Genomic DNA, 11,606 nt, shown 5'->3' with positions numbered 1-11,606 from the left:
TTTTGTCAAATTATTTTGGTCCATTGATTATTAAATTGAATCGATGGATTAAACCTTACCAAAAAGGAAAAGAAAGAAAGAAAGAATTTACACATATGAGACCTTTATACAGAACATGTTGATCTGCAGCTACTTGGAGCCTTTGGTTGTGTCAAGTCCATCAATGACATCCAACAGTTTGATCCGGTCGATATCAAAGTCGATCGGCCGAGGCCTCGATGTCAGACTCTGAATGGGGAATGGATGTTTCCTGGTTTCACTTGCTAGGGAGTGTCCGCAGCTCTTACTCAGCCTATGGCGTTTGCTGAACCTGGTCTGTCCCGTGTCATAATTCTGACTCTTACTCATTCCAAGCCTCAGGTTGTTCTTACTCGCATCTTGAAGCATCTCTTGATCTTCATGTGTCAACACGGGGGACGAACAGTTGGCGTTGTCTGTAGATAACCGATTAATAACAGGAGTTGACGGCATTCCACCAACACCAGCCCCCGCCTGGCTCATCAGATGGTGTAGCCAAACGATAAGTTGACAGATATAAGCTTCAGTTACTGCCTTATCAGCATGGTGTAGTGTCTCAATCATCAGAATGCCAGTCTGGTGACTGTGTTTCCAGCGTGCCTCAAACCTACAAAGTTCAGTTAGAAAAGCTTAATAAATATATAAGGGGGGAAAAGCATAAGTGAGAGACGATAACTTACTCTGCATTTTCCCACTCTCCGACCCAGCCAAAGTTATGAAGAGCTCTACACAGACCAAATTAAAACAGTCACGACCAGTCCAAGTTAGAAAGAAAACCAAAAGTATGTTTCAAACAGTCAAATTGTCGCAGAAATATAAACGGAGCAAAAATAGCATCTGGTCACTTAAGAATTCATCATGATATTCCCAAAGTGTTTTTTGTTGTGAGAGTTTCGATCTATACGCTAATTTTTAAGAAGGGTTACCAGATGTTATCAGGCCCAATTAGTATAAATGTAAAGAGTAGGAGCTTTACTTGGTTGTGTTACATGCAACGGGAACAAGCCACTCCAATGTTTTCCCCATTTGAGCTTTGATTTGAGGTATGGTGAGCTGCATGAAACGCCTGTTTATTAAGTTAAATCTTCAACAGAAATTGCTTGAAAGGGAATAACTTTTGGAATAGCAGTGCAACAAAGAACATAGCTCACCTCAACTAACTGTAATTTTGAGCGCAAACCTGACGTTACACTGGATGGCAGCCCTTGATACAAAGTATCCCTCAACTTTTGAGCCACCGAACTTGATCGAGACAGAGACACCTGGGTGCATTCAGACATTAGCTCAGCACAAGCCCGTGACTAACAAGATTCAATATTGAGCATCTCCAAATGCCTTTTGATTTTCACACTCAATAGAAAAATGACCGACCTCTGGAATGAAAGTTGAAAAAGATTGTTCAAAAATAATATGAGAATCCTCTAAGATCCCAAATATAAATCCTAATGAACAGCCTGTTTTATCTTCTTCCTCAAATAGGACATGGTTTATTAGTTTTGGGTGTAGAGTGGGATTTAAGCCTTAATGCTTAGGGTTCAAGGAAGTGAAAAGAAAACAAACATGGTGTTCAAATGGCAAGGGATCCAAGAGTGGAGGATCCTGTTTAAGAAGCCTTTCGTGCACACTTGCATGCATATATAAAACAGAGTAATTTCAATCAGTCATATCATACAAAAAGGGCAAAATGGTGTCTGGTTTTTCCTCGTTCCAATGCCCAGGAAGACTACATTATCGCACAGTGAAATTTCTGGGTAACTTTTATAAAGCTTACGTCCACATTTGAGTAGACTGACAAAAAAGGTTGTAAAGAAACTCAACTAGTGTGTAAGACTACATTCCCAGCCCGGTGAGTTAAAAGTCGATAAAAGAAACAGGAAAACACACTTAAATCCTTTAAAAAAAATCATGAAATTTGGCTACTTGGCTTTTTGCCTCTGCCTCCAAATGACTTCTCTAAAAGCTTAGTAAATATTGATCTTAGTTTTATCTATTCACTTCTCCTTGACATAAGAGGTTGTTGAGAAATGGATCTGATAATATATGCAGATCAATTATGTCAGGTAATATGTAAAGCATGCATTAGGCCTAGCACATTTATGAATTACCTGTTCTGATATCATTATTAACATTGAAGCATCTAACCTGAAACCATTTGGCAAATAGTTGACTGATCTAGCTCCTATGCATCGAAGTGCAGGGTTCAGAATGCCCCACTTCGGATATCCTATTTTCAAGAGAATCTAGCATGGAAGTAGTCTTCAGTAGCCTCCATAACCTTAATGGTCTTTGCGGCAAGGGTATACTATTTCCTAGACACGGATTCATTAGAACGGAGCTTATACCTATACAGAATTGCCTAGATTGCCAAGTTAAAACAATTGCTGGTGGCCAGGTCTAGTGTGAGGCAGAACTTCGTGCCACGAGTCATGGTGGTGATAGCTTCTTGTGCTATGATCTTTGTTTGCAGTTTAGTTGTCCTATGAGGTTGAGCTTTGACAACAAAACAACACATGATATTTCTCATAAATGCAAACAGACTCCACAACTTCTGCAAGCTATGCTGATTTCAATTTCGACTCATTTGATGGACTAATAGCGGAATAGATTGTAGAGATGATACAAGTTTATAGAGCATAAGAAAGGAAAAACATCACCAAAGATAAAATAAAATTAAAAAAGGTTTAAATAGCAGGTGATTCAATCACTTACGAGTGTGTTAATTTGTGAAATAATACTTGCGTAATGTAATGCAATACCAGCAGGCCCCAACTTCTTATAGTTCCTCTCAGAATTTTCCACTGGTTCTTCAGCTGCAGGGGAGAAGGGAGACATATCAATATCTTTAAAGCCACAAAGAGCAATAGGAGAGACAAGTAATCTGATTTGTAAAGTCTAGATGGAAGATAACACTAATCAATAGTTTTCTTTCAGAACAAAAGTATTTGCCTATCACATGCTTCTAGATCCATTGTAACAGTCTTTTTATCAAGTTGTTATAACATTAACGAAATAGTACGAGGATGAAAGGACAAACAAGGCGGGGCCATGATTTGGATATTTCATTTTTTAATACATACCAGCACTGCCAAAAGCTTCATGAATCATTACATGTAATAAGTGTACAACGTCTACAAGCTTCTGCACAACCTGTGAACACAAGATTTCAGATTGAGTTTCTGGAGTATCCTTCACCAGATACTACTTCTGGAGTGAATACATGGGTGATAATATCAGGAAACAGGAAAACCCATCAAGGTTGATTATCAATACTCGTGACACATTAAATTCTGCATTTTCCTTCCTGTATGCACCTAGAAAGAGTTCAATAACGCACAATGACTTGCTACCTCTTCAAAAGTCTTAGACCAGAGTGATTTGTTCTTCAAACTGCTTACAAGCTTCACTTGCTTCTCTTGCTTCGCTCTTGCAATTTCAAGGTCTCCTACATGTCAAGAAATTATTCAAACCATATGATGATTTCTGATTTTCCTTATGGCTACAAATATAAAACCAAGAAAGAATCCAGTTTAAGAATTTAATAATCTACTTAAAGAAATTCAACTTGATATAGTACCATTTGGTAGTGAGGTGCTTTTATAAAAAGTGGGTATAAAAAAAAGCTGAGCTCAAAAAGGTTGGTAAACACTTAAAAACAGCTTATTTTCACTGTTTTAGGTGGAAAAAAGCTAAAAACGTGAAGCCACCAAAATGAGCTTATTCTCACAGCATAGCAGAAGCAGTTTTTTTTTTTTAAAAGCACATCAATACCAAACCACGGTTCTAAGTGCCTTTAACTCATCCATCATAAATAAGAAACAATTTTTCATTTTTACAGCAACGCCATAATGTAAAATAAAATGAAATTTGCCTGAAGAACAAACCGCAGGATACCTCTTCTAGCATTTAAACTATGCTTTTGCAGATAATCTTGTTCCATTTTCTCCAGCAAGTGCGACTCATGACATAATTCCTGGAACCACGGAACAAATTTGTCTTTCCATCAGTAGAGTTAAAAAAGGAAACAATACATGTATACCATAAACTATGCTGTTAAGTATTTGTCTCGTCAACATCATGCCTATTATATGCTATTAAAACGAGAGAGAGAGAGAAAGACATAGAGATCTTTCCCCTTGGGTTCATAAGCCTTCAACTAGTTAATGATCTAAGGAGTTACTATTCATAATTTTTCTATTTATTGGCACAATTGTACTGGAATATGGAATCCCTAGTAATGTTTCTTTGAGTTCAACCACATTATGTTCTCTTTTTTTTCATCCACATTGGATTAAGGACATGAGAATACTGGCACGGTACCACAGTTTATGGTCTAATATCTGATACTTGAAGAAAGTTGAGGTTCCACCATAAAACCAATTGACAATATGGGGAATTCTTTCTCCCATCATGTGGGATTCATTCTCAACATGCCCCCACATGTGTGGTCAATTTTCAAGCCAAACACGTGAACATAAACAAGGTGACATGGAGCACGTGTGGCTGTTGGGCTTCACACGTGGGACAACCTGCTCTGATCCCATGAAGAAAGTTGAGGTTCCACTTCCACCATAAAGCCAATTGGAAATAGGAAGTAGCCTAACTCCTTATAAGCCCATACAAGGTCCCTTGTCCCATCAATGTGGGATTCATTCTCAACAACACAGCAGGGGCCTTTTTCTACTGTTTACTTACGGCTTATTATCCGTCTATCTACAGTGCAACTATAAGAAAAATCTCAGCAAAACAAGTGAAGTGCAATTTATAGATAAGTACACGTAATTCTGATCCTGAACTTCAAATAAATGCACTCCTTAGCATAGGTGCATGTGACTAAAGTCCCCTGATTTGGCGAGAAAAGTGTGCCTCAATGCAATCCCTCTTAAGTCTTAACAGATGCTTAGCTTGACCTAAAGGATAAGCATACAATTACTTCTAAATACTTGTGTATCGTAAGTTATGCTGGACCAAGGACTACCGGCCAATCATTTCCATCACTCATTTACCATCTAACGCGAAATCCTCTTCAGTTTACCTTCTAACAAAGTTTTAGTCTCAAAACTACTAAAACCAACAAATACTCAATGTGATTTGCAATTAATCTAAGTTGACATCTATCCAACAGCAATATAATAGCAGGAGCAATCATAGCAGCAACAAGCCTTGCCTATTTCTCAATTGAATGCGTAAAGCAAGCAAAATGCTAAAGGAACATCAGATAAATAAAGAGAGAATGGTAGCTGGTAAATGACTAAAGTGAAGCACTGGCTACTTGTTTGAATACATATAGGTCGTACCCAGTGCACAAGGCTCCCGCTTTACGCAGGGTCTGGGAAAGGTGAATGTCGGCTAGCCTTACCCCCATTTATGGAGAGGCTGCTCCCAAACTTGTTTGAATACATAAATAAACAAAAACTTTTCCTCTGCATTTCACACTTTCCTTTCTGATAATATTCATGCAATGACTTTTTAGCAATGAATATGTGCAGTTCCACTAAAGGTAAATAGATTGACTGCACTTCCAACAGTCAATCTGAAAAAAAATTTAAACGGAAAACCAGACTATACAGGCACTTACTTATTCAGGTAATGGAGTGAAGCGTAAAAAGAAGATAATGAATGTTTTCTCCATCATATTCCTTAAGAGAAAATAAAATGTTAGGTAGAAAACTCATTTAACCACGACCTAGAGATAAGAGCTACTGTGCATGCATATAACGTCTTCCAAGGGAAAGAAAAGGAATTTGTGCTCTAATATTGTTTAAACTTGACCCAAACTGTGATAAACAGAATACGAATTTTTAAGCTAACCCATTAACAAATACAAGCGTAACTAAGAGACTAGCATTTTCTATAAAACATTAATACGTCAATACTCACTGCTGTTGATTGAACTAAAGCCATCAATTCTTTCATATCTGTCTGCGCTTGCTTCTTAAAATGCTTCTGTTGCGTATCATCTGAACCAATCCTAATAGAATGCACAATTCCAGATTGAACACATCAGAATCTCAGTTAAAATGTTGCAAATAACCAAGAAAGTAAATAGTCACAAAATTCCATTAGTATTACTTCTTAAAGTAGAGATCCAGATTATGAAACGTTGGATCTTTCGAATAGTTTCCAAAGCGCACCACATCTCTGATGAATAATTTCAGTTCTTCTCTGCCAAACCAAAACAGGATAACATTATTCAATTGATTTAACAAACATGTAAGGAAATAATCAGAAAATTAACGGCGAATAATAAACAACAACAAATAGTATTATTCTGATCAACCACCTCTTGTCAGAAGCAGCAATTCTCAGGAGCTCATCCATGTCTGTAGATATTAAAGTTTGCACCCCTTTTGATGGTAACACCACCTCCTTTAAATGTCTTATGTTATCCTCTGAAAGGGATTGCATTAGGTTGCCACCCTTCACAATTGTATTCACTACTTCAAAAGCCAAAATTGAAATTTTATTCCCTTTTTGTGGAACGACAAAATCAGTTGAGCTCAAATTTTTCATGCCACTACCAAGCTTGTCTAGAATTTTGATACCCCAGCCCAAAAGTGAACTTGCTTCTGAAACCTATAAAACAAAAGAAACTTATTTAGTCTCTCAAAAACTTATCCATAATTTTCAATATTCAGACCAACTATAACTCAGGCCTTACAATATATAATTAAATAACGGCAGTAAATTACTAGCAAACTACGCTGTCAATCGGCATAATAATGTTAGTGAGCATTTAGGTTTGGAAACATCTTTATTGACCATCTCTCCGTCAACATAAATAACGTTTACCTCTCCTCTTTTAATACTTTGTCAAGAAAAAGTTAACACAGAACTGATAAGGACATCAACCCATGTATGGGAAGACTACAGATATTCGTTTTGCATTTACAGACAGTTATATGAGTAAGAAAACATAGTTGGTGGATCAATCTGAAACTATTTCCTGGTAGAATGGTTCATAGAATCGGGAAGGAGTGGCCTGTACTTACAAAACTTAAGATCCGTTGATTTTATTTCATCTACATTGTTTAGGGATAAATATTGTATCTTCATTTTTCACGAACTACCAGTAGGCAGTAGCAGATATTTTCTTGTCTTCTCGGTAATGAAAAACAATTTCTAAGACAAGGATGAATGAGAAACCAAAAACATGAATGAGACACCAAAAATAGTTTTAAGACTAATGTTCAAAAACATGAATGAGACAAAAAGCCATACGACAAGGATGTACTAACCCCTTCAATCATCTTATACACAGTTGTGGGTATAAATAAACTTATAAAACTGTTCTTGAAATAAAAATGTTCTTGAAATAAAAATGTTCTCAACACCTATAAAACTGTTCTTGAGCGATGGCAAGTGCCTTCGCCCATGAGCGGTAGGTCTCGGGTTCGAGACTTGGGAGCAGCCTCTCCATAAATGGGGGTAAGGCTAGCCGACATTCACCTCTCCCAGACCCTGCGTAAAGCGGGAGCCTTGTGCACTGGGTACGACCTATAAAACTGTTCTTGAAATAAAAATCCAAAAACTAAGGGCCTGTTTGATAACCATTTGATGTTTAGATTTTAGGCTTTTGCGTTTTGTGCTTAAGATATGCGGAAATTAGAAGGGTTATCAAACAGCCGAAATTTGAGTTTAATATCTCACTAAGAATATCAAATGTAACTTTCAGGTTTGGTAGTGATATGATCACCGAAACGGCTCCAAATTTCGGGCAGTGGAGTTAGCCAAGAGCAATTCTGTGGTTTGAAACTCGGCAGAAAACACACACAACCACAAGAAATGTTAATCAATTTTACATCTGCACACCTTTTAATCAATAAGAAGGTACCAATCCAATTTCCAACAACAACAAAAAATTCCAATTTCAAACGAACCAGATAAGTAAAACAAAGTTGGGAAATTACACCAAGGCGACGAATTTACCTTTGGAGCAGCAGTCCGCTTAGGAAAGCAAGGAAACGCATCATTGAGTCCTTTGTCAGACCCATTGTCACCATATTCGTGATGGTTGTTGGGAAAAACTATATCCACATGCTGTACTTTAGGCGGCTTCTTCACCATGTTCAGAATCCCGCCCATTAATATTGAAAGAATTCAAGCCCAAATCAGTAGCAATTCCGGTAGATGTGAACAGTGGATATGTCTATAGAGAGAGAGGTGATGATGGAATGAATGAATGAAGGTGAAAAGAGAAGAAGACTCAGAAAATTCTCGGACGACTTTTCGGGGAGATGTCTATATATGTTTTAGCGCCTCTTTTTTTCCGTTACTAAACAGGCGCAGGAGGAGTTGTCTCTTTTCTCCGCGGTTACCAGGTAGGATCCTTTTTCAACATTGAACCTCGCCAAATAAGGCCTCGTTTTCGATTGGTTTGAGAGTATGAATTTTCAAAGAGGATCCTCTCATGGGCTCCTCGTTATCACGAAATCTGGCCGTTCAAATTTAATCAAACTTCTCCAAACAGTCCAAACAGGGAGATCATCTAAAAGTTATAATAATTGCAATCGTTAGATTAAATTTGAACGGTCCAGATTTCGTGGTTAGGAGAATCCCGATTCTGAGCTTAGGAGATGATCCTCTTCCATGAATTTTATATCTGGAAAAAAAAAGTTATTCATTTTAATCTTTTTAAAATATGAGAATGCCACGCCGTTTAGTATTACGATTGTGATATTTCTCTTTACTTGTAAGAGAGATGTCATATGTTCGATTCTCGTCAAAGACGAGTTTGAATCACATTATAGCCCTACTATTTAGAGTAGATAATATCATATGTTAAAGACACACAAAAAAAGAAAAAAAGACTTACATTGATCCTCGAACTTTAAATTATTTTGAGTTTAGAGCATTACACGTCTTAAATCCAACTTAGACAATTTCAAAATCAAAGTATGATTAGTCCATATACAACCTTCTTCACCCTAATAATCCTTGCATTAAAAAAATAATAAAAAAATTCACAAAGAAGCTGTCCTTTTTCCTTAACCGCCAAGCCTAAAATAGGTCAATGTCTGCATTACACCTCAAAACATGACAACTAAGACTTTACTCATGATAAAGATAGTTGATCATTTGATTTAAAATACACTTATTATATTAGCATCCCAAATATTGATGAATATACCCATATACTTAGTACACTTAACATTTGTTTTTTTCAATTGAAAGTTATCTTAATACACCCCATATATTTTCCTTTAATATCCTCACATCCTACACTTTCAACATACACCCCACATTTTTTTACCTACACTCCACTTCACATTCAAGTGCAAATACATATTTCATGTTTTTTTTTAATAACTTTTTACCCAATGAAACCGGATTGAAGAAGAATGTGGGGTTGATAGAACACCCTCATGAATCATTGGATTGAAGAATTTCATTGTATGTACAAAACAACCAATCATATGTGCATCTACGAGAGCTTTTGGTATCACATCCAAAGAGGTGAGTAGCTTGACTTGGACGCTCCACTCCTTCCCTTCTTGTTTGGGTGTAATTTGAAGCGTCATAACGAGAATCTGCAAGTTATGAGTCCTCTTTGTGAAAATCGTCAAAACAAGGCAGATTTGTTGATTTCATATGGAGATGAAGATGTAGTGGTACAGTGAATGAAAATCAGGAGGCTATTGATTAATAACCATGTGCTTTAAAGTTGTGATCAACGTGTTTGTAGTTCTATTAATTTAGGTTTTGTTCTACAATAGAGGATGAGATTGGTTTTGAGAGTTGAAGAAAAATAATTGTAGGATATACATGTTAAAGTTATGATTTGGGGTGTATTTAGATTTTTTATTTAACTTTATGAGGTAAAAATTGTCATTGCATAATAGATATATAAGTAATTTAATATTGAGTTTTCATGTGGGGTGTATTTAACATTATGTGGAGTGTTAATAAAAAAAACCTTTAAAATATTTTGTGATAAAATATAGAACTCATTTCGATTTCGTCAATAATCACCTCAAAACAACATACACGGGATTTCGATTTCTAGATAAGAGACAAGTCAACTCTAAAACTGAGAGTTGAGACGACTTTGCACTTGCTTGTGTCATGATATTTATCGCATTTTTTCTTCTTTTAATGCAACGCCTTCCCACGCAGCAATTACTTATAAGTGCACATGCATGTTCCTTTCTACCATTTTTCACGGGAATAATGGACATAAGCGCCGCATATGAATTTTGGATAAATGTTATCCTATCATGTTAATTGTTAGTGTATTTTGAGAGAGCAAGGGAGGAGCATGAACTTTGGATTATTAATTGAATATTCTGTACATACTAGCCACTAAGTATAAAAACCAGCATCCTTACCATCTACAGAAATTTAACTTCCATTGATCAAAATACATTTCTGACCCTACATTTTGACATTCAAAACGGCCATGACTTCTCTCGTTTCTCAGCATCCATGCCCGCTTCCATGACATCGCCACCGCCACAACAAAGAGCACACGACAGGGACAAATGCCGCAGATGAACTTACAAGACATACATACACAAGAACCACTTCGCCTGAGCATTCAAATACTTCGAATTGTGTCCACCCGATCAATGACATCCAGTGCTTTGCTCCGGTTGAAATCAAAGTCAATGATAGGAACGGAGGATGGCCTCCTGATTGGAAATGGATCCTTCCTACGTTCACTTGTCGGGGAGTGGTTGCTACTCTTTCTCAGCCGGTTATGCTTGCTGAACCTGGTCCTTGAGGTGTCAAATTCTTGACTCTTACTAATCCCCGGTGTCAGTTTTCTCTTACTTACGTATCGAAGCATTTCTTGGTCTTCAACTGTTAATATGGGTGATGAGCAGTTGGTTTTGTTCATACATAACTGAATTGCCTTCTGGTTGGGGGAGCAAAGAGGGGATTTAACAGGAGATCTTATTCCACAGTTTCTAACTATTGCTTTTCTAATTTTTGAGTTTGTATTTCATTCATAGAGAAAACTATCCCACAGATACAACATATATAAGAGGAGGCGTGATCAATACACTGATCACCTCCTTGATTGATGGCTTGAAAGCGACTCTTTTAGTGTAATATCATGTTTTGCTTCTGGATCTTTCTCTCCCCCTTGGCCGCTCCAGACACGCTGGAACAATTGTACTCTCCATTTGCAGAACATGGTTTTTCGTTGCTCTCATATTTTTCGAGAAGGGAATGTTGTTGCTGACAAATTAGCCAATTTAGGGCTTCTATCATCTTCTCTTGTTTGGCATTCCACTCCCCCAATAGAGATCCTCCCTCATCTGCACTCAGATTTCTTGGGCATGCCAACCTACAGGTTTGTTTCTTCTTCTTGATGTATGTTCTCCTTTCTTTTCCTAACCTTTTTGGATTCCCTTTTGTTTTGCAGTTTGTCTTGCAGGTTTTACCTTTTAAGGTTTATAGAGGGGTTTGGGCTTATGTCCGCCTAGTCTCTTCCTTGTATTTTCTTTTCCAAGAGGGTACGGTCTATGTCCCCCCCTCTTTTTCCTGTATTTCCTTTCTCAAAAGGGGTAAGGTGCATGTCCCCCCCTTCTCTTGTATTTCTTTTCTCTTGTTCTATGAGGGGTTAGGTTTATGTCCCCCCCCCT

At 37.3% G+C, this 11,606-nt stretch overlaps 1 protein-coding gene across 2 annotated transcripts; it reads right to left on the bottom strand.

Annotated features, from left to right (window-relative positions):
* On the bottom strand, positions 1-8,359 carry LOC126587854 (protein PSK SIMULATOR 1-like). 2 transcript variants are annotated; one of them, XM_050252936.1, is made up of 12 exons: positions 7,945-8,359; positions 6,299-6,591; positions 6,088-6,180; positions 5,896-5,986; positions 3,910-3,988; positions 3,366-3,457; positions 3,096-3,165; positions 2,728-2,828; positions 1,170-1,280; positions 995-1,071; positions 699-743; positions 1-625 (listed from the first exon to the last, which is right to left on the bottom strand). In XM_050252936.1, exons 1-12 carry the CDS (start codon positions 8,098-8,100, stop codon positions 130-132), a joined length of 1,704 nt encoding a protein of 567 aa, XP_050108893.1. In that variant the 5' UTR covers positions 8,101-8,359; the 3' UTR covers positions 1-129. The 2 variants fall into 2 exon arrangements, with proteins under 2 accessions (XP_050108893.1, XP_050108892.1); XM_050252935.1 differs by having other exon boundaries at positions 3,366-3,460; positions 7,945-8,357.
* Positions 8,360-11,606: the final 3,247 nt, after the last annotated feature.

Source organism: Malus sylvestris, chromosome 10 (assembly GCF_916048215.2).
Source record: "Malus sylvestris chromosome 10, drMalSylv7.2, whole genome shotgun sequence".
Classification (NCBI taxonomy): Eukaryota; Viridiplantae; Streptophyta; class Magnoliopsida; order Rosales; family Rosaceae; genus Malus; species Malus sylvestris.
This window is presented reverse-complemented; position numbering and strand designations above follow the sequence as displayed.